The sequence below is a fragment of the Astatotilapia calliptera genome, chromosome 18 (genome assembly GCF_964374335.1).
Source record: "Astatotilapia calliptera chromosome 18, fAstCal68.1, whole genome shotgun sequence".
NCBI classification, from domain to species: domain Eukaryota; kingdom Metazoa; phylum Chordata; class Actinopteri; order Cichliformes; family Cichlidae; genus Astatotilapia; species Astatotilapia calliptera.
The window spans coordinates 8,544,056-8,568,138 of record NC_137439.1 but is presented as its reverse complement, the minus strand read 5'-3'; the positions used below and the strand labels follow the sequence as shown (position 1 = coordinate 8,568,138).

The following is a 24,083-nucleotide window of genomic DNA, read 5'->3' as shown; positions in this document are numbered from 1 at the left end:
CCCATTAAGGAATTCTTAGCTACACTATATATACTCTGGGTTTTTCCAGCAAATCTTGACTTTCCCCCAAAGAGTTTTTGACCTTCCCCCAAGGAAAAATCTTCAGCATTGTAATAAAAATATTTTGTTAGCAGTTAATTTAAGTGGGTTTTTATTATTAAAATCCATATTTTTGGACCCAAATTACAGGAAAATGCATAGATTTATGATAAGTATGTTAACAAAGACACTTTGTAAACCTACTAAGGCCCATTTTGAGCTGGGAAAAGCTCTCAAAAACTAATGGACAAAAGCACTGTTAAGCTTCCTGCCTTTTGATTTCTTTATTAAAGAAATAGGTTTAAATTAAATACTTTTAAAACTATCTTTTTATTACCACATTTGGTTTCATCATATTTTTCCTTGACTACAAGCACTGTTTCTCATTTAAAAAATAAAAAATAAAATAGTGATATAGTGATCGACTCCATGCCTTCAGCATGAGGGTTGAGGATGTTAACAAGGAAAGCTGCCACTACTACTCATGCTATAACCATCACATCTTATTCCTCGCTACTCTGCTGTTATTCAGTGAATAGCTGTGAATTAGCACCAGATGCAATGTTTTATTTTCATTTGGCTAATGGACTTTCTGTTCAGCTGATAGATTCGGTGAGATTTCCCTCAGTACTTGTTAGCCTGAACCCTCGAGTTAATCTGTGGCGATATTATCCCACCAGTCACTGCATCAGCAGTAATCCCAGCACTGCTCGCCTAATCACAGATATTTATTAAGCTAATGCACGACTGAAGGTAAACAGAAGCGCAATGCTATTATTAGGTAATAGCTGCCAACCGCGCATTTAATGTTCAGCTGCAGCTTTAATGGTGACACCCAGTGGAAACTACTTTTTGATTAATCAAGTGGTTTTAAAATAGCGTAGCTCATGCTGGTTAATGTGTGTGGGGATATGCTCATTAAGCATTCTCAGGACACTCGTACAACCACAACAGTCTTCACAGTGACCACTATTTGTTGTGCGCTTTGTCTGGTGCCCATTCCAATGTTTTCACAGAATTCGTGGGGTTATATCACCAGCTGCAGATGGTGGCCTCGCTATAGTTTCATGGATCATGGGTGTCTCTTAAGTGAATCTGCATGTGTTGTGCAGCGATGCTCATCATTCATCATGAACTCAAGACGAGAGGAAACACACAGAAGTGTGTTGGTTACTATTGTAGAGATGCAAATTTCTCCCCACCTTCTTTTTTCTTGGTATGTATGTGTGCTTTTTGTTTTTCTTTTGTGAGTGTGTGTGTGCACGCGCGCGTGTGTTTGTGGAGGGTGTCGTTAGTTTAACGACATTTCCTTAACTGCCCCAGTGGCTTACAGGGACCATAGGACTTTGATACTGAAGAGAAATTAGTGCTGCTGGGTTAAAAAATAGCAACAATGCACTCTTTGTCTTTGGAGGCATATTCTTGGTTTGATAATGATGTAACTCACTGATAATTTTGTAGGATTGCAGTTATGACTGTCATTGTAATATCCTGCTGCTCATTCTGCAGTAGCCTGTATCGTCGTCAAGTGAGTCTGCTTGACTATCGCACTTTGTTTGAAATTGTTTCACGGCTGACATTACAGGTCCTTTAACCACCTCGTGGTTTTGGATGCCTTGGGACAGTAGATTAATTTGATTTGGACTATTTCATTAAACAGGAAGGAATGAGTTGCGATGATTTTTTTTTCATACTTTATTTAATACTGCAAATATAAACACTGAGGTCCCAGTGGCTTTAGTATTTTAATTATTACCAGAGATACAACTGATTGGTATCTTGTTTCTTTTCATCAGTTACCAAGCTCAGGCTTAGTTTATGTGCAGATCTAAAGTTTCAAAAGCAAAAAAAAAAAAGTTGGCGTTTTAAAAATAAAATCTATATTCCTTTTCTTTCAAGTGTTAGTTTTGTGTAAGTGACTGGCATTTTTGCTTAAAATATAAAGAAAATTACAAAAAGAATAGATCGTCTTTCTTCTCATAAAAGAACTGCGTGTTAGTCTAATTGATGGTGAATGGTTGTCTGTCTTTCAGTGATAGATTGGCGACCTGCCCAGGGCGTACCCCGGTCGTTGTCCCGTGGCAGCTGGGATAGCTTAAAGTTTATAGGTCTCTAAATGTCTCTTTGCTTTATCAAGTTTGCCAACATTTGAGAAACATTATACCCAGTTGAATATTTGTGACCTAGTAAATTTGTGCAGTCTGCAACAATTTGTCATTGTAGTTATTGCATTTTTACATTGTACATATGAGGCATTCAGCTGACACTTGTCTCCTAAAGTGACTAGTCAGAACTTTAGAAGTCATTTTTGTCATGTACCGGAGGCAGAAAGAGAGAGCTGAGACTAAATCTCTTTTTGTAGTGAGAGTTGACTTGAGGGTAGCCTAAGATTGTAGTTTCTTTGAACTATTAAACTTATTTGATCATAATATATTTATTTTCCTGTTAATTTGAAAATCTAAACAGCTGAGGTACCTCTTTCTATCAAAATAGGCCATACTCAGTCATACCCTGAAGCAGTAAAGTCCAACCAGGAAACACTAATTTTATTTAATCTAATAGTTTTGGTGTATTATTGTTTAACTCAAGGTTGGCCACGAAGTTCACTATTGATAAGATGTTTCTTTTAATATAAGCCTTGACTCCATTAAATAAATCATATTGGCGTACAGCATCACATCATTGTGTAAGAGAGTGTGCGCACATGCGTGTGACTTCAACAGGAAACTATGTGTGTGACTTAGCTAATCCAAGATGCCCTAATAGCTGCTGGACAAGCTGTCCTTAGTAAGGAGGAAGAAATAGAGTAAGACATAAAAACACAGTAAGTGGGAGAAAGCAGCGTGACTCATGTTACTGTCTCCACTTCTTCCGTCTTATCTTACGTGCGGCTTTGAAGCTCTGAGCTGGACGGTACATTCACCCTTGAAGAGGATTAAATCTTCTCAGTTTATATCTTATTTGTTTGTTCTGATTGGGTTAGCATGTGAGTGTCAGGCTTTCAATGGCATTTTTATTTTTGTCTTTATTTTGATTAAATGAGAGGAGAAGGGAATAAGTATTTTCTGACTTAACTATACCTCAAGATTTTTTTTTTTTATGGTTTTAATGTTCATTGTTAGTTTTGATTTAAGCTTATTTCTTCAAGTTATTTTCTCTCATACATAAAAACACAACTTTTCATTTTTCCTTAAAATTGTTAGTTGAAAACATGTTGTTTTAATGACAATTTAAAAAGAAATGCATACGATACCTTTAGTTAGAAAGCCATTCAAAGTTTTTATTCATTTTATTGTTTCAAAGGTTACTAATACAGAAAAAGTAAGTAATAAGAAGAGCGTTTCTCTATACATACACTTTAATTAGGTGGCACAATCAGGAATATTTAGGTATGCCACATTATATTTGGTGAGAAAGTCTACCACCTCTGCGGGCAGGTCCCTGTAATGGTGGTCCCAGAAATTGTTTGGCTGCCTCTCCAGAAAGACTTAAGTCTAACTCCACCACCTTGGACTATAGCTGCTAGTTGCTGCCACATAGACTTTGTTAAGCTGCAGTCCAAGAGAGTGGACAGAGTACATTTTCAGGAAAAAAAACTCACTAATGAGACAACTGAGATTATGATTATATTACTCCATTTAAAGGTTATAAAGTATTTTGCAGAGATGCTCCTTATTGACATTGTTATTTAATAATTAATTTCAATCTTTGGGGAAAAATGGAAAAACTTCACAGGTGATAACTTAGTTAGATGTTATACATACTGGAACATTAGAACATTGTGGCACCCGAGGTGTATATATAATAAGTACAATAGCAGAGTTATTCACACTGAAATTAAATGTATATTTAATATATTCTCTTTGTTTTTTCAAAGGTCTACTGATGAAGACATGGTAATAAATATTTTTCTTTTGGGGTGAACAGCCTGGTGGATAGTAAGAGGCATCATGGCAGATCTGCCTATTGCCCCGGGCCAGATCTACATCGAGGTAGAATACGACTATGAGTATAAGTTTAAAGACCGGCTCATTAAGATCCAGCAGGGGGAATGCTACATGCTAGTCAAGAAAAGTAATGAGGATTGGTGGCAGGTGAAAAAAGAGGAGGCGTCTAAAGCTTTTTATGTACCTGCTCAATATGTCCGAGAAGTCCGCAAAGCCCTCATGCCACCCCCTAAACCAATCCTCCATCTTCCGAGTGCTACTGGTAATCCATCTTCACAAAGTGCAGGTGCACGCTGGGTAAAACCAAACAATCTGGATCTGGGACTCAACAATCATCCCGCTGAGAACCTTCACAGAAATGAGTCCAACTATCAGCGCTCCCCTTCAGCACAAACTGGAAACACGGCTAAATTCACTCCCCCGATTCAGCGCAGGGACAATAACCACCATCATGCCCCCACCTTTCCCACTGACCATGACAAAGCTCTCGCTGAAGCTCTCCATGGTGGTGTCCCACCACCCCCTTACAAAGGTGGGTCCAGCACCCTACCCCGCAGTCGAGCCAGATCCCCAGAACTGGTCAGAGCGCCACTGGACGTGGACACCACCCAGTACTGTGACTCTGCGGGTGAAGATAGACGTACAAATGACTCTGAGTCTGGAGACGAACTGAGCAGCTCTTCCACTGAACATCTCCAGGTAACATCAAAGCTTTTTGTGCGTGCGTGTGTGTGTGTGTGTGTGTGTGTGTGTGTGTGTGTGTGTGTGTTACTGTTAATGTTGGCGGTGATGTATACAAGAATTTTGGGGGGGGGGACATTGTGGAATAGGACTTTTGTTTCACTTTTATTAAATTATAGCCAATACTCACATATTGGATATATCAGATCCAGAGCAACTTTTGTTTCTTGTTCCTTGATTACGGCCTTAGAACGAATGTAGCAACTATTTTTGTTATTTTAGGTGTTTGTGAAACTTTTCACATCAAGTGTTTAATATATGCAGACTATTTCTGAGCAGATGCTATTAGGTTTGCTAGTATATCAATTATCCTACTTTCTTCATAAAGTGTTATGAAGAACTTGAAAAGGGAACCTGAACCTGCCACACCCTGCTACAGAGCAGTATCTGAGCCCTCGTTTATACTCTGTTGTGGACATAGACACGGGCAGCTGGCGACATAATGGCTAAGTAGGCATTCCTGTTATTTTCCACTTCAAGCACAAAAACAAAGCAACGTGTATTGGTGCACTGCAGTGCAACGTCACATGATAACAAAAAACTGGCTGGCACTTGGACGTTGTCACTGACCTTCTTGGTCACTATCCAAAGTGTGATGAATTTACATCACTCTGACCCGAGTGGACTTGTGGTCGCAGAAAGTTTAAATGCCTAAATGATTCATGTGCAGCACAGAGATTCGGTTTTCAGATAAAAAATCAGACCAGTATTCTGTTAAACAGAAATGGGTCATAAAGTGTTTTAGTTTTAAACTGTTGGTATGCCCAAATGACTAACATTAACATTAATTTGTTCAGTGTCAGCTGATTTTTGCCTCTAAACTTTATTTTGGATAACCTAATAATCTTTGCCTGTCCTGGATTACTTAAACTTGTTCAAAACCTTTAATGTGTTCTGATAGCTTCAAAAATTAAAGACGAAACCAAGTCCCAAAAGAAAATTTTGCCCTCTTTTTTTTTTTTTTGCCTTTTATGTGTCTAACATTTTCCAAAGCCACAGTTTGATTACTGCAAGATAAACATTTCCTACACTTTATGTCATTTGTTAGCAGAGGCTAGAAGGTTGACTGTTAGTTTGGTTAAAAAATAACTTTTTTCAGTTAATCTCAGAGAATCAAGGGTAAAGAACTATTCTCATACTGCCTTATATTACACTAGCCACTGCATCCAAAGCGGAAACTCATAGTATTTTTTTTTTTTTTTTGCCGCACGCACACCTTTATGCTGAACGTGCACTGCAGGTATATCCAGTTAAAAGACACACATCTCCTGTTCCATGAACAGAGTTCAGCTGAACTTCTCTTCCTGTTCTTATTTTCCATTTCTAAGTTATTATTTGCACTAGACATACACAAAAGTCAGCTCCTTCATTAGCACCATCATTAGAAGTACAATAAAAACACTGAAAGAAACTCACATGTTTCGGCTTGAACCCGTGAGCAACACATTTGATCGTGTATTGAGTAATAAAGACACTGTCTTTACCTTCCCTGTGATAATAAAATGACAATTGTAGGATTTTTTGTCATTGACACGTCACGTCTTCTAAATGACTTATTTGTTTTACAACAGGTCATCTAGTTAATCTGTCAACTGTAGTTTCATAGGTTTGGATCTCAGTATGATGCATCACGCACTGACGTAAGCATTGTTTCAGTATGTTGTGCGTAAAAAGGTTATCTGAAGGAAAGTCCTTTTTTACAAGTCCATGTATTTTCTGAATGCAGCCCAGTTCTCAATAGATCTCCTTCCTTGGTTATTGTGTCTGTGTGTATTTAAATGGAAGGACAAAGGTCAAAGCAGTCAAGCTTGATTTTGGTTATGTATACAACCAGTCTGGCTTTGTGTGCCAGTAAACTCTGTGATTTTCTCTTTCTTAGGGCAAATACAACAACTCAGTCTCAGTGATTTTCACAACATTGGCCGTCTTGCTATGTACTTTATGCTGCAATTGACAGTCTCATAGCAGTTGGTGTTGGCAGGGAGAAAGAACTTCCTTTTCATAGAAAAACATTCCCAGTAGAAGCAGGCTCAGGGTGGCTTTTTGCTCGTTGTGAGAATCAAGATTAAAAAGTGTATCCACTGTTGTGCAAACTGCATCAGCATCATTCCTGAAATATCTTCCTTATGAGAACAGACCTTTGCACAACAGAAACTGACACTCGAGGAGGAAATTGTATCGTGTGTGTTGTGACCATAACAGCAGTGGCAGCTTTATAGGTGACGACATGATGAATGTCTCCTGAGAACTTTCCACCACTGTGGTAGCGATCAGACCCCCCTAACTCATCATGTGCTCCCCTGTTAAGCTCTGAAGACACATGCAAAAGCGATATTTCCAAAATATGTAGGGCAAGAGAAGTGGCCTGAGGCGTCCCGCTACTGGAAGGAAAAGATGTGATCTGGTGTTCTTCACTTACTGCCGCTGCTTGATAAGGATGTGTTATCTCTGAAAATCTGGATTCGCTCTGTGGTGTAGTGTCTTCCTGTGATTGTAGGCTTTTCATAAGGGACCAGAACCAGTGTCATCAATGTGATCTATCAACCCATAACATAGTAATGATTCAGTGATTGACTATTCTTCAGGCCTGCAAAGCTCATGAAAGCCAGAAGGTGGACGCTTCCTACTTAAATCCGGTGATGTGAAACTCATCCAGTGTTAGTGGGTTTGTTTTGTTTGTTTTTTCCTCAGTCCTGGCAGCAGGGTGCTGGTGACACAAACTCTGGGTTGAGTTAGGACTTCCTAAAACAAGCAGAGCCCTCATGTTGTTGCTTGTAAACAGTGGCATTGCCATAATCAAAACTGGCCTAAATCAGCAGGTATAGGAGGAAGAGAAGAAGTCAAAACCTGAATTAAAGTCATTTTCCAGGAGGTAAGGAGGTTTTCAGAACTGTTATCTTTCTCTGTATAATTTGACTCTCTGATCTTCTGCACTGATATACCATTACAGTTACAGTAAAACCCAACACGATCACATACTCGTATCTTGAACCTGGCAGTGCCGCGGCAGCATAAAAGTAAGGTTACAAAAATCAAGAGGTGCATGACTGACCGCAATGACACCAAAGTATGGCTTGCGCCTGCAGGCGTGTAGTGTCGTTCACTCATTGATGAAGAGTGTACTGGGCCCATTCGCCTTTTTGCTTCCCTGCAGCCTTTAATTTAAAGTATAAAGAAAGAAGTAATGGATATAAAGCCAAAGCCGCAGTCTGAATGCAGGAAGGAGAGCTGTGTGTTTGTGTCCTGCTGCCAGGTCCTGTTTCTTATTCCCAGTTCATCCAGCTTTTGACAAGCTACTTGAGTAGGTTGTAGTTAGTGTGCCAAACACTTATCTGCTGTACTCGACCTGACACCAAGGCCCACTTTGTCACTACTTTTGTCACATGTCCTCCTTTAAACTACTGGCAGTATTTCATCATTACTTCATCTGTTCATCATTATCTCAGACAGCAGGGACGTTTTTTTTAATGAAGTTTGGGAATGTTGTCTGTCCAAAATAGTACAGATGTATTCAGAGATGCATTCATCTGCAAGAAGAAGAGTTTACTCCTCTAGCTGTCACTTGAGCGTTTGCTCCAAGACTAGTGAATCACAACGACATTTTGCAAGCTTGAGAAATTCAGTAGTGAGAAAGAAATCCAGGCAAATTTTCTATGACATAAATGTGTGATGTTGTGCAAAAGCAATTTGCCTTGGCTGTGCAGACCTTTGTTGTAATAGATTATTAGCTGTGTTGCACCATCCAATTTTAATTAAACATCTCTCTAAAGTGCTTTACAGTAAAGGCATGCTTTGTTGGGGGAGAGATGAAGTTACATATATGCCTTTTATGTGTCTAACATTTTCAAAAGCCACAGTTTGATTACTGCAAGATAAACATTTCCTACACTTTATGTCATTTGTTAGCAGAGGCTAGAAGGTTGACTGTTAGTTTGGTTAAAAAATAACTTTTTTCAGTTAATCTCAGAGAATCAAGGGTAAAGAACTATTCTCATACTGCCTTATATTACACTAGCAACTGCATCCAAAGCGGAAACTCATAGTTGAAAGGTGACGTACTGCAATACTATTAGAGCAGTAAGAGAAACAATGCAGGTATGTTTGCAAAACATCGCTGACCTGTCACTGCATTAGTATTCCATTCCTTCTCGCAGTTTCCAGCTCAGATATCACTCGGTACTTCCATGCATACAGTTAAAACCTCTAGCAACACTGGATTGGTCATTGTATTCGCTGAAGGAGATGCTTCCCTCCTGCCACTGAATATAATGGCTGTCAGATCTTGCTGTGTTTTTAATTTGCTGCTTTACTGCACTCTCATCCGTTGCCTTTCATCATCCACCTTCCGTCGGGATCTTGATCGTCGGTCAGCATGTGGGGGAAAAACTGAAGCACATACTATATGTCTACTATATTAAAAGCATTTTTTAGTCCAGCCTGGTCACCCTGACATCTTCTCTAGTGAAAAGACAGTGAGGGGTGTTAATTTGTATCCTGTATTTGTAGCAGCTCAAGTAGATAAGAGTGACTACTAGAGCTCCTTGATTATGGCAGAACTCATTTTTCCAGTTATTTTGCTGAATATTGAAGTAATGATTATTTAATATGATTGCAGAGTTTGAAAACCTTTTTTTAAATTTACTGAATGGGTTTCCAGGAATTTATAATGCTTCAAACTCAAATTAAATAAATGTGTACAGCACTAAGAGTGAAGTAAAACAAACGAAGGCAAAATAGAATGCCATCGAATCGTAGTTTCATCTCGATAATATTATTTCAACGATCAGTGAAATCCAAAATTGTAACTGATAATAAAATTAAGTTAATCGCACACCACCAATGAAGCAGTTTTGTAATGCAGGAAAAGGGATGTGCTGAAAGTCAAAATGTTGTTTTGTGTCAGTGGACATCAAGTGTGTGTGGTATAGACTGTGACGCATTGACACATTGTGGTTAAACATTGCAGCTCAGTTATTGCCTGTGTTATTATTAGCTATTGTGTTATTAGCTTTTAGTTATTTGATCACATTCTTTGATAATGAATTATTTTTAAATGCTGCTGTTATCTGTGGCATTTGTATAGCAGTCAATGTTAGATTTTTTTGGAAATGTCTGAATTAAGGGATTATTTGCCAGTTTATTCTTACACAATAACATGCAGCCAGTTATTTTCTTGATCAAAGCGGAAAAACCACAATGGTTAGCGTTGCTGTCGTCTGTCTGTCTTACCATCTCGCTTGTTTACAACTTTCTATCAGAAGAATAGAGAGGGGTGTTGCTGCAGGCCTGGCTGTTGGTTGGGTGACTGCGTAACATCTGAAGACCAGCAGTTAACATTAATAAAATGCAAATAATTAGTTCAATTGTCTTGGAGTTAATTTATAACTCTGGGTTTTGTTTCCATTAGTGCTTCTTAACATTTGTGTTTCTCTTTATGTAAACTAGAACCTCTTTTAAAATATATATATATACTTTTCAGCAACTTTTTATGGTGTCTTTAATCTAGAAACTCTGCTGAAGGTTTTAAAATTATGTAAATCAGCTGTTCTTTTGCTGTCTCACTTTTTAAAAGTAACATTTAAGAGTTACCAGCTTTCAGTACCCCCTCCTCTGATTGTCACAGTCAATTACACCCACTCAACCCTGCAGACTCCCATCGTTCTTAAATGGCAGCTGTAATCAACTAAAAACCTGTAATGACTCTCAGCAGGATGATTGATTGGAGGACTTCCTCATTTCTTTGATTACTTAGTGTGGCAGGAAGTTGAGATGGCAAGTGTGTGTCTTTACACCGTCACACCTTGTTTCTACATGACGTGGTTGAACATTGATGTGCATCTTTAGCACATGAAACAAGTATTTTAGTCATTCTCCGCACACTTACGCAAGCAGAAACACACACACACAGTCTATGCACTCTCATTAGCATGGACTCCTGTTTCTGTTCAGTTATGCAAAGACACATTCAAACAGACAAATTTGTACACACACACACACACACAGCGTCTGAGAGATCTGTTAATAGGAGCCAGGCCATCTGCACTACTGTTAAATCTCTTTCTCTGCCTTATTAAAAAAGCTTATTATATCAAATGTTGGCAGGAGGATCCAAAGTCTTTCAGTTCCCAAATGTTTTCAGGGTTAGGACCCCAGATGGAAACATAATAAAAAATGGGCTCTACTTTGTAAGGATTTTAAATAAAGCATGAATTAGTTGCTGGAGAATATATTTTTCTATTAACAGATTAAAATAATAAATAAAATAATAATTTTTTTATAATAAATTATATTTTTTTTAAAAAACTTTCACTGCTGATTTACAGCTCTTGAATTACAGCATCTGCTTACCTTTACTGAACTAAAGTTGAGAGAGAGGTTCCCTGAAAAAAAAGAGCTTGCTATTTTTACCTACTTTCCACCGTTTTTCCCCTGACCTCTGCTGTATGTTCCTTTCTTTTTTTTAACCTTATCATACTCCATCATGTTTCCTACCAAATTGTTAGTGGATTACAGTTGACCTTCTGTCAGAAACATACTTCTCATACATCTAGGTCACCATGCAGCCATCCACATGACTGGTAGCTCAATGACAGGTTGTTTAGTATGGCTTCAACCAATAATACTTCTTTTATTAACAATTAACTGAGGGTTTTATTGAATCGTCCATTGCCTGTCACAGTTTAGAGAGGCTAAACCTACCTCTGCCACTTGCATGCTTTTAGCTAAAAAGGGGCTTTTAGTATACAGCATGCATAAAAATACATACAGAGGAAACTTTTATACCTCATTTTCCCCACCAAATTACTAGTCCTAGTCCTAGCTTGCATGATTTAATGAAAAAGGTGTCTTTGGTGCAATTATTGCCCTGTGTTTCTTGAGGATACTAATTTCTAATGGGAGTCAAACCTCAATATGACTTCACAGATGTGGCCTTTCAGGAAACTCTCAGCCAGTAAACAGCAGATCATCTGAAGAAAAAGAAGGTTAAGTCTGCAGATAGCTGTGATGTCAGTTTGGATGCTCATCACCGATGCTATGAACCAGCCCTGAGGACTTTATAGTACTCTTCTCAGCCTGGGACACACACAAACCCACAGAGTTTCAGGCAGTCTGGCAGCTGACCCTTTGCAGTGTGTTTGGTTGTTGTGTAACAGAGCAACGGCGAGGCCAGATTTTACACACTTAATTTATGTCTCTGTCTGTTTTTTTTTAACACTCTTCTATCCTGTTACCTTTGCCTTCAGTCAGATTCACCTGGGCCTCTTCAAAGCTCTGATTTGGCCGCTTCCACTTACCTTTTTATGTTGATACACTGCAGTCTTACCTCTCACTAACATTTAAAACATTTAAAAGTAATAACTTTAACCTGCGACTTGAAACATAAAAAGGGTTTCAGTAAGGCCATTGAGTAATTTAAAATGCATTTCCAGTATAAGTTTTTTTCTTTTCTTCTTTCTATAAAAATCCCTATACACATTAGAAGAAGACTGAAAAATCATTACTTTTTTACTCACAAATTTTGTGACTTAAATCCAATATTGCCATAAAGCTGTCAAGCTCATTAATTTAGAATAATTTGCAAAGGGTCTTTAACAGCCAGTGATTTCAGAGAGAGCTACTTGGCTATGAGACTTTTAGAGGGTGAATTTTGCTGGGTTTTTTTTGGAGGAGAAGGCATTCATAAACCTTCATAAACTCTGATGGTTGCATCATTAGGACATAGATAACTAATAATTAGTGCTAAGTACAGTAGAATTTCACTCATCAAACCTGGAGCACATTGTGTTCTAGTGTTTGTTATAGAATTTAATTAAAATGCTCCAAAAGGGACCAGCATCATAAGAGGTCCAGCTCAGTTATTCAGAGACTTGGCTGCAGTTAGCTGCATTGGCCTGTGTTAGCCCCTATCAGTCAAAGAAGCTGTGTTCCTAATTTTAAGCCTCATCAGTATCCAATCTGATGCACTAAAAACCTTCACCTATTCTAAAGTTTTATGGATGATAACATAAGTCCCTTTTCATTGAAAAATGATACTGTGATTGTGTAGAGTCATAGCCGGAGTCGATACTGGTGACATGTCACCTCAGCATTAAAGACTGGTGCATCCACAGTTCTCACAAAGTCAGATGTCTAGTTTAGGAAAGTTGTGTAACAAGAATTTGATCAAAATTGTAGGAGTTGTGTTAAATTTCACAGCCAAGATGCAAGTATTTGCAGCTTCCACATTGATGCAAAATCAGGCTTTTCTTAGTACAAGAGCTGCTCTCTGCCACATCATACTGTAGACTGATGAGCAATGAATGACTGAAGTTAGACACTGTAGAAATGCAACTCTCCCCGAAGTATAAATACTCTCCTTGATACTGACTTTCAGGGATAATCCAATGTAAACCATTGCTATTCTCTGTATTTCTTTGATTAGAGAGACAGATGAAACAGAAGACAGAGAGAGAGAGTGTGTGTGTGTGTGTGTTTGTGTGCACGCACTTCATGGAGCTTTTCTTAATCCCTCTGGGAGCTTCATTTGGATATGTATGTGTTTCTGTGTGTGTTTGGTTATTATGTCAGCTGCGATGTCCTGTGTTGTGCAGAGCGGCATTATGGGAGGGCAGGTCAAGCGGCGTGTGTCGTGGAAGCGCAGGGAGAGCGAGCATCACTAAGCTGTGTGTGTGTGTGTGTGCTCTCTCTCTCTCTCTGTCCCTCCCTCCCTGTCTTTTTATGTAAGGATGTGTGAGTGAATTGGAGTTTGTGTATGTGCTCACAGAGTGACATTATCTGGTTTGCCACAGTGACATGTCAGTCAGAGAGTTGGTGAATAGGCAGGGGCGGCTGCTTTTCTCTGCACCATCACTGTTCTCATCAGCAACGCCGGCTACAACACTTATTCTTCTGCAGCGGCAACTCAGCTACAGGACAGTATGTACCCAGATGAGAATGAGACGGTAAGACAGCCGCTTTATGTGTGCATACACTGGCAGGGGGATGCTCTTGAATAGAGAATTTTTGTAAAACTACATGCACATTTTTTGCCTAGTCAGCATAGCCTGCAGTGTGTTATACTCTGTTGTACCAAAGTAATGTGTTGCGCAGTGATTAATGCTCGCACATATTACTAGTGCAATGAAACTCTTGATAAAGCATCAAGCTGTTTGGGTTGCAGGAAGCACACATGCCAGCAGGCACTGCTGCATTTACAGAGTCTGTTGCAAAGAGTAAATTGTCTTTAAGCGAAGTGCTGCCTGTTTTGAATGTCATCAGTCATGCTGCTGTATATAGTGATTTAGTTATTTATTTAGTTTTATCTTGTTTATGCAAGGATTTATTTTCTTACAGTTATATGCATAATCATACATTCTCATTCACAGCTCTGTTTTTCTTTCCATTCACAAAGCAGGTGATCTTGCAGCTTTAGCTCACAAGCTTTGGGCAGATTTGTGTTTATTATCCATTCTCTCAGTGTGAGTGTTCACAGTAATCCATACCATTGATTAGTGAAAATCTAGCTGCTTTTTACTCCCACTGATCCAGTAAACTCAGTAGCCGGAAGGGACACAGGGGAGGTTCAGTCTTATCCTGAGATGTTGGAACTGATGGTGCCATGGGACAGGATAGCTAAGAGGATGCACTAAGCACTTGGTATGCTTCATTACATAAGCGCCAGCTACGTAACATTTGTTTGGACAGCTGGCTTGTGAGACGAGCTCGGGGCAGCAGTGATGATGGCAGAGAGGACAGGGAGGAGGGTGGCAGACAGGGCAGAGTATCCTGTGACATGTAATTCAATTATAGATGCGCTGTATTTTAGAATGATAGTTTAACAAACAATGCTTAGTAAGAAAGTTATTAATCTTATGTTTTTAAATAATAATTTTTGGCCATTTATTGATTGTCATGAGTAGTGGGTGATTTGGGTTGTTTTTGGTTTTTTTGCCCTAAACCTTTAATACAACATGCATGCAAGACGCTACAATCAGCAGCTAAGATTTATTTATTTTTTCCCCTTGTAACTGTAACATGCATTAAATGAATTCTCAGACCACAAATACTACAACATATTTACCTATATGAAAATAAATACCTCTCTAAAATGTCTCCTTTACTAGGTTTAAAGATGGACTTTCAGAAAATTTTACAATTTTCACATTTAATGCAACATCCATTTAAAAACAAAAAAAACAAAGATGATGGAGAGCCTGAGGTGAGAAAAAAAATCTTTAACATTCACATTTTCACATGTAGAGTTTTGACAAGCAGTAATATTTGTGATCCACACTATTTTTCTACTTTCACGTTTTCACTCACGTGTAGTCATGCTGGCATCATTGCACCTAGAATAGCAGTGTATTTTATGAAGAATAAATGAGAAACTAAAAGCTTGCACTGCAGCTTTCACACTCTGCAGATCTATCCAGTGGACTTGCCAGTGGGTGGGTTCTGGTTGCCTGGCCACATGAAACTGTATACCTCTTCCACAACTGCAACATCAGATTATTATGTTAACATGGCACAGTTCCTAATTAGGGATATACCCAACTAAGCAAAAGGATGATTAAACTTTCGTGCCTTCTCACGTTGGCATCATAATAGTATTTATTGAAACTATACATAAATGATTCTCTATCTCTGTGAGGGGAGGCTTCAGTAAAGCAAAGTGTACAGTAAGACAGAACACACCTTTGACAGTTCTTTTAAAACTTCCTTTCCTTTATGTGATGATCAGTCATTTCCTAACCACCATGTATACCCGAGCAGCCACCGAACCACAATGAGCCGCTACGGTATGTAATCTCTTGGTCCAATATAAATAAAGGTTTGCTTTTGGCCCTACCCATGTGTACTTGTTTGGCTGAGGACTGCTTGCACTATTAATTTCTGACTTTCCAGTAGAGTGAACCACCTGTGTGTGCACTTTGCCCTCTGCAAAGCTCAGAGTCAGAGATGATTAACTTGGCAGCATGGGAACATGATTTTATAGTTCTATACATCCAGCTTCAGTCTGGTTAATATAGCGTGGGTCTATGAGGAAATGTAGCCCTTGCATGCTATATTTAGGAGAAGTCCTAGAAATAAAGTGACTGTAAGAAATGTTAATTTTTTTTTTTAAAGATAAACCAATTAGACTGATACAGAAATATAAAGTTTTATGATTTTATTTATTTTAATAACATCGAGTTTGTAGTTCACCACAGCATCATTTCATAGCCCAGAATGGCAAAAGAATCAACATCCCTGCCTATAATCTTAAACAACACGCATTTAGTTGCCGATTCACAGGTCTATAACTAGGTAACATCTGCTGTTGTCCTGTTTTTAAACCCCCCTGAAAGAAAGCCTCTAGGTCAGGGGTGCTCAATACGTCGATCGCGATCGACCAGTCGATCGCAAAGGTAATATTGGTAGATCGCATGGCATTAAAAAAAATAGATGCCAGCCTATCATCCATCCCGTCACTTGATTGATACAGGGAAGCCAGTCAGATGACAGCAGATTTTTTTCTGACGCTTAGGTCGCTGCGCATGCACAAACAGCGGCGCGAAGTGTAGTAAAACTGACAAGCTAGTCAGCGAGTTAACTCCAATTTTTAGCTCTCGGTTTTTTCTCTTAAACCTGGCCGTCAGCAGCTACTGTCCGGACTATGCATCCCTGGCTGATTCAATTCAGTGCAAGTCATCAGAGTAAACTCAGGTAATGACAAAAAATTTACATAGTTAATTGTGTTGTGAAATATTGGATATTGCGGTTATGCATGTATATACATTGTAGATATAAAGAATCCTCAATATATTTATAAATAAGTATATGTTTTGGATTTTTGTAGTGGGTAGATCATTTTGACTTGGTCATCTTATAAGTAGCTCACATGCGGAAAAAGTGTGAGCACCCCTGCTCTAGGTGCAGGAGTTGTCAATAAGATGTGTTTAAGGGCCTTTTCATCCTCTGCAATTTATCAGTTTTTTTTGAAGTTGTGGCTTCTTTTTTTTCCAGATTTCATGTCTTTATTGCAATTTTTATAATAACTTTTTGCCAGATTTCCTTATTCACAGAACACACATATACAGTAGCTGTATATACAGTGCGTTTCTTCAGCTAAAGCTTAGATGCGGATAATGGAGTCAGACTTTAGTCTTTACCAACAAAGACGTACTTTCTCTTCAGAGTCTACAGTGGGTTTCTAATGTGTCAGTGGGACACTGTATTCTCGGCAAATGAGTTTCTTTTTCAACTCTTACACAAAGCTCCACAGTTGAGCCCCTGCTGATTGTTAACCGTCTTCTTACAGTCACCCTGGCTTGAACTTAAATGGCAAATTGCTGGTGGCATCGGGTTCTTATTTTGTATTTTGTAGTTATATAAACCTTTGACAAATTCATGAAACAAGTTGGGACATGCACCTAGTATAATTTCTTCCCCGCAAAAGGAAAAAGAGCATGCCTGCATGTTTCTTGAGGATGGGAATGCTTTTTTAGGCAGTCAACTGAAACACAGCCTGACGATGCTCTGTTTAACCACGTCAGTATGAAGGTTTGATGGAAAAAATGCTGTCTGACTAAAATGAAACCTGATCATTCAAACCTTAAAATAAAAATAAATCTGCCAAAAGATGAATAGTTTTTTGGAGAAATTTAAAAATTTGGCTGTTTGAGGTTGACAAAGAAAGGGTGGTTTAAAGAATAGCAGCTTAATAATAGCCAGACATCTTTTAGCTTATCAGTTCATCATAATAGCCAGACTGCCGGTAAAGAAAAATACTCTGTGCCTCTTCCTGGTTATCATGTACTTGAATTTCGACAGGTTCGAACAACTCTTCATAGCTCAAGGCCTCCTTATTTACCTGATGTACCTATGACAGGTTTAGGCAAGTATTTGCTGAAATGCCTCGGCGTAGCTGAGTTAGCAGCTTGTAGCGTAGGCATAGTTGTCTGAGAGTTGCAGAATTAGTAATTGAAATTCAGAGATCTTTTCTTGAAATCAGGCTTATCTGCTGTCATCAGCAAGTTTCATTATTAAAGTGCAGTCCAAAGATTGATTAATTAATCCTGAATGATTTTATCTTGCACTTCGAAGCTAGGAACAAGTTAGAACTACGAAGGGCAACTGCATGACTGGCTGACTGCTCAGATGACTGTGCTAGGTGTGTGTTGGTAACTCTTCCAGCAGTCACAGTTTATACACAAGTTGTATACAGTTTTATACATATGCTCTGAACTTGAATTTCATGAATGTCGGCTTGCACATTTCTAAATAAACAATTTGTAAAGAAATTTGCTTTATATGTGGGATGTCCTGTTTAATTTTGCTTAATAAAACATAAATGAACATACACAGAATGACTAGGGTCATTCTGGGGAACTGGCTGCACACTGTCAGCTCTTCTCCTGCAGGATAAAAGCTCCTTAACTTCCTGTTTATACTGGGCTCCTGCAGTAATTCCATTTCAGATTAGATTAGTAGATTATTCTGGGAGACCTGTATGCGCTTCCCTCCTGCTTTTGCTCTTCCTGTCTTCAATAATAAGTACAAAGCAGATGTAATACACCAAAGCACCCATTGTATGTATAATGTTGTGTCCCTCAGAGAAAAACCAGTGAACCCCCTTTGTTTTTGTCAAACTGGTTTTGCCAGCAGGTTTTTGTGCCTTGCTCAGGTTAACTGTTTGAGAAGTCAGAGACGTGATCCACAGTTTTGTTCATTTGCATTCAAGACCTGTAATACAGGTTCAGCACCAGTGCTGGTATTCTGAGTAGAATAAGGAGGAGGAGTTTTTCGCCAAGGACAACTGGATTTTCCTATACACAAACCTTTTATCTGTGACTTCACAGAAGCTTGTCTTTGTCGACGGTTTGGCTCACTGTATTCAGGTGGTTATTAAAATGCAAGCTTAATCTGATTCTTGTAGTTCTTGCTCTACTTCACATTGTATTAGAGTAAGTGCATCAGGGAAGTGTCGAGCGGGACACTTAAATCTTTCCACTGTGCAAATCTCTGCAGCTTTGACTACCTGCATGGTTGGAGATAAAATGTGTGCAGACAGAAAAATGTTACTAAAAATATGATTCATTTTTACCCAGACTTGTAGTTGAGGGGCACAACAAAGACATATTTCTTTCCCCCCCAGAAGAAATCCCCAAAACATGTGAGAAAGAGATTCAGACTGAGGACGCACTGATATTTCCATCAGATATTAGTCCAATCCTGACTTAAAAAGCTGGATAAGGATTTCATGACAGTTAATTTCAGGTTAGTTGTTCTACGTTTACTATGACACTTGGCAGTAGCAGTGCACCAGTAGCTGAAGGCTGGCTAATAGCAAAGGCTATTCAGTTATGAGGTAGTTTTTACTCACCACATTGACAACTAGATAGTTGTTGCAAAGTGGAGACAATTCATCATGGTAATCCAGAAAACTGAGCTTTAAAGAACCCGACGTGGTCTGTGATTGGGGTTAGGCACTAACTAACTGTGTAACATATTTTAGAATGATAATGTATTAAAAGTAAATTATGTGTGAAAATACAGTGGGGCAAAAAAGTATTTAGTCAGCCACCGATTGTGCAAGTTCCCCCACTTAAAATGATGACAGAGGTCAGTAATTTGCACCAGAGGTACACTTCAACTGTGAGAGACAGAATGTGAAAAAAAAATCCATGAATCCACATGGTAGGATTTGTAAAGAATTTATTCGTAAATTAGGGTGGAAAATAAGTATTTGGTCACCTCAAACAAGGAAAATCTCTGGCTCTCACAGACCTGTAACGTCTTCTGTAAGAAGCTTTTCTGTCCCCCACTCGTTACCTGTATGAATGGCACCTGTTTGAACTCATCATCTGTATAAAAGACACCTGTCCACAGCCTCAAACAGTCAGACTCCAAACTCCGCCATGGCCAAGACCAAAGAGTTTTCGAAGGACACCAGGAAAAGTATTGTAGACCTGCACCAGACTGGGAAGAGTGAATCTACAATAGGCAAGCAGCTTGGTGTGAAAAAATCAACTGTGGGAGCAATCATCAGAAAATGGAAGACATACAAGACCACTGATAATCTCCCTCGATCTGGGGCTCCACCCAAGATCTCATCCCGTGGGGTCAAAATGATCATGAGAACGGTGAGCAAAGATCCCAGAACCACACGGGGGGACCTGGTGAATGACCTGCAGAGAGCTGGGACCAAAGTAACAAAGGTCACCATCAGTAACACACTACAACGGCAGGGAATCAAATCCCGCAGTGCCAGACGTGTTCCGCTGCTGAAGCCAGTGCATGTCCAGGCCCGTCTGAAGTTTGCCAGAGAGCACATGGATGACACAGCAGAGGATTGAGAGAATGTCACGTGGTCAGATGAAACCAAAGTAGAACTTTTTGGTATAAACTCAACTCGTCGTGTTTGGAGGAAGAAGAATACTGAGTTGCATCCCAAGAACACCATACCTACTGTGAAGCATGGGGGTGGAAACATCATGCTATGGGGCTGTTTTTCTGCCAAGGGGACAGGACGACTGATCCGTGTTAAGGACAGAATGAATGGGGCCATGTATCGTGAGATTTTGAGCCAAAACCTCCTTCCATCAGTGAGAACTTTGAAGATGAAACGAGGCTGGGTCTTCCAACATGACAATGATCCAAAACACACCGCCCGGGTAACAAAGGAGTGTCTCCGTAAGAAGCATTTGAAAGTCCTGGAGTGGCCTAGCCAGTCTCCAGACCTCAACCCCATAGAAAATCTGTGGCGGGAGTTGAAAGTCCGTGTTGCTCGGCGACAGCCCCGAAACATCACTGCTCTCGAGAAGATCTGCATGGATGAATGGGCCAAAATACCAGCTACTGTGTGTGCAAACCTGGTAAAGACCTATAGTAAACGTTTGACCTCTGTTATTGCCAACAAAGGTTATGTTACAAAGTATTGGGTTGTATTTTTGTTATTGACCAAATACTTATTTTCCACCCTGATTTACGAATCAATTCTTTACAAATCCTACCATGTGGATTCATGGATTTTTTTTTTTCACATTCTGTCTCTCACAGTTGAAGTGTACCTCTGGTGCAAATTACTGACCTCTGTCATCATTTTAGGTGGGGGAACTTGCACAATCGGTGGCTGACTAAATACTTTTTTTGCCCCACTGTATGATGCATATGACTCAAACTTGGGTCTTGGGTGTGAAAGGCAGAATGATTAACTTCTTCACCATCAACCTCTCCAGCCTCCAACTTTCTTGTGACTGGGGATGGGAATTGATAAGATTTTCACGATTCCGATTCCATTTTCGATTCTGTTTAACGATTCGATTCTTTATCGATTCTTCTTTTTAAATTCGGGGCGACTGGAATCGATAAGGGAATCGTTTGCAAAATGGCAAACAATTCCAAGGAATTGAAACGGTGGGAACCGGTTCTCAACAAGAACCGGGTTTCGATACCCATCCCTACTTGTGGAAATTGTTCATCTCCTGTACATGAAGACAAATAACCACACACGAGAGAAAACAGACGGATTAAAAATTGTGTTCAGGCATGAAAAAAAATGTGTCATTCAACAAGTTGCCATCAGCTCGGTTATCATCATCTTCATCTGCATCATAGCTGTCACACATGTGAGGAGGTAAGCTCACAATGAGGTTCAGGGCAGGGAATAGGAAATTTGTAAGTCCATGAACAATAGCTGCAAGCTGCAAAGACTTTCACACCAAGCTGAAATCAAAGAAGTAAATGGCCTGATTGCTAAAATAAACATTAAAGTTAAGCTGTTGTTCTTGTCGTTGTTGCCACTGCTCCTTTTAAATGTCAGTGCATTCTTAAAGCAAAGAATTGTGAACTACTGATGTGGCAAAGCGTAAGCAAACTCTCAGCTGTAAATTAGCTAACCCTTTTCTGCTTACTGTAGCTGTATACAAACACCTTTCGATTGTACTGAGAGCCTATCATAGAGGTTTCACACGCAGTATCTGCAAGTAAATGTTCTTTGCCCCATCTGGCTTTGTTGAAATTTTGCATATTTCCCAAGCTTATCAGTAACTTTACATTATAATCATAAAGGATGAGGGGTAGTCAAAACGACCAAAATTTGACATGACTTGCAAAACATTAGGGTCAATGCTGCTGAACATCTACCTAAGAAGTTCGTTGTTAAACTTTGTCTTTCGACTGCTTTATTGTGCAGATTTCTAGAACACAGTCAGATGTTTTTAAGTTAAGATTGTCAAAAGGAAGTCACAATTGCAGGAAGCTGATATTCCACCGTTTATTGTTCATGGACAAAACTAACTTACACCGCAGTGTTCTTAGAATTTCATTCATTGTTAATGTTAAGAACAAAACAAACTGTCCACAAATGTTAAGATTTGTAGTATCTCTCATATGGGGAGAAAAAGTATTCTTTGGTAGTTTGTAATAGATTTGGAGCTTGCTATAGCTTTCCTTTACAAAATCTTTTTTTCTTAGCTCATTACCGCGTCTTTACTTTTGTTGTGTTATAACATGTTTGACTTATACCAGTGTGCAGTTTTCTACAAGCTCCTTATAAAATTGTAGATGTTTTTCCCCCTCTCCTTTTATGTCTCTGCCTCCCTGCTTGCCTATCACAGTGACCTTGCAGAATTTGCATGGTCATTGAAATAATCACAGCCAGCAGGCTGCTCCTCTCTCTCTCCACGTTGCTTCACCCCTTCCCCAGAGTAGATGGAAAACTGCCAGGAGTGATTTTGAAGACAAGCTACAGTGGTTTACAGCACCTGTGCAATGCAATTTTCCACTCCTTTTTTGTCATTTCCTACCACAACTTCACTATAATACCTACGGTTATTCTAGCAGGGCAGCTTTTCTGAATATCAAATATTATTTTTCTTTAGCCTGCTTTGCATTCCCAAACTCTAGTTTCACAACATGGCATCTGGTGGACTTATTTGCTTGTTAGCTGTCACTGCCGGGTTTTGCCACCTTGCTCAGCCTAGTTTTTAACAGGTGAGTAAAAAGTTACCTGTTAGGAATCAAAGAGGTCAATGTATAAAAGGATTTCTCGATATTTTAGTTTTCTAACAGCACAAATATTGTTATGGGGATGCTCTAGATGTGTGCTACACTGGTCACCTGCAACATTAAAAGTAATGTTTACGTTTGGCCCCCTCATGCAGCCAGCCTAGCCCTGAACCAGCAGATCCTTTGAGTCCTCTGAATTTCAAGATGGGTTGAATGTTAATTTAGACTGGATCTCTGGACTTTGAAGCAGAGCTCAGTCGTGTGGTCTCTTTATAATGTTCCTTGAGTTGTTCCTGAGCAGTTTCTGTTGTTTAGTTGGGCCATTGACCTGTAGTGGGGTCCTCCGCTAATGCGGCCTTTTTTAGGCAAGGGTGCTTTGTTTGCATCAGTGTTTAGATGGTTGTTAACAGCAACGTACATAAAAGGACCCAAGCTTGCAAAGTGTATTCTTTTATAATGAGATGATCATTGTATAATAGTCGGTGTCAATAAATGATAATTGAGGATAGAGCCTCATTTACTTCCATGATCATTGTTATTACATCATGTTGGGACAGAGAAACCAAAGATATCTTTGTTTGTTTTTGTTTTTTTTAACATTATAACATTCTGAAGGCCTATTTCACCTTAATTACTATTCTATAGAAGTTTTAATTACTTTAGCAAATCACTACAATCACCTTCTGTCTAGTTTTTCTCCACAAGTTTCTCCCACAAAGTCATTTTTAAAAGGAGTTTTGGCATGCTACGGGCTGACTACAGGATTGTACTTAGCCAGAGGGATCTTTCTTCCTGACTCTTTCTTCTTCATACCTGGCCTTTACTCTCCTCCTCCTCCATAAAGAGGTGTGCTGTTGAGGCATGATTCTGTGAGGAAACTGGGACTCGTGGCCTCATCTCTGTAGCCTGGAGGAGGGGAGAAGAATCTGAGGGTATATATATATTTTTTTTCCCTTTCTCGCTCTTCACCACACCTCTTGAATGTGTGTAAAAGCAGGTCGATACACAGCTCTGTGGTGAACAGAGTGTGAAAAATGAGCTAGGAAAAATGCACAGAGTGATGGAAGGATTACAAAACAGAAGATGTTTTTGTGCTGATATTCAAAATCCTTGACCACATCAACTTGTGAAACCACCTCATCAGATGAGAAAATGATTTATTACTTTACTGAAAAACGACAGCTTTCTCCCGTTAATAGTAAAGGAAACATAAAAAGAGAACATTTTTTAAAAACTGTTGCAGTTTCCTTTTTAAGAGCAAATCTGTTATGTTGGCCTGTTTTCCAAAGAAAAAAAATGGTAAATGGTCTGCATTTGTATAGCGCTTTTCTAGTCCCTAAGGACCCCAAAGCGCTTCACACTACATTCAGTCATGCACCCATTCAC

The 24,083-nt window shown here is 39.2% G+C and overlaps 1 protein-coding gene across 11 annotated transcripts in view; it reads left to right on the top strand.

The window, feature by feature from the left end:
- LOC113009932 (rho GTPase-activating protein 12-like) overlaps positions 1–24,083 on the top strand; it is a 60,989-nt gene that overhangs the window by 6,318 nt on the left and 30,588 nt on the right. For all 11 annotated transcript variants that reach the window (XM_080293153.1, XM_080293151.1, XM_080293152.1 and 8 more), the window contains exon 2: positions 3,917–4,685. In XM_080293153.1, the coding sequence (XP_080149279.1) occupies positions 3,990–4,685 (696 nt within the window). In that variant the 5' untranslated portion in view covers positions 3,917–3,989. The remainder of the gene's footprint in view (positions 1–3,916; positions 4,686–24,083) is intronic.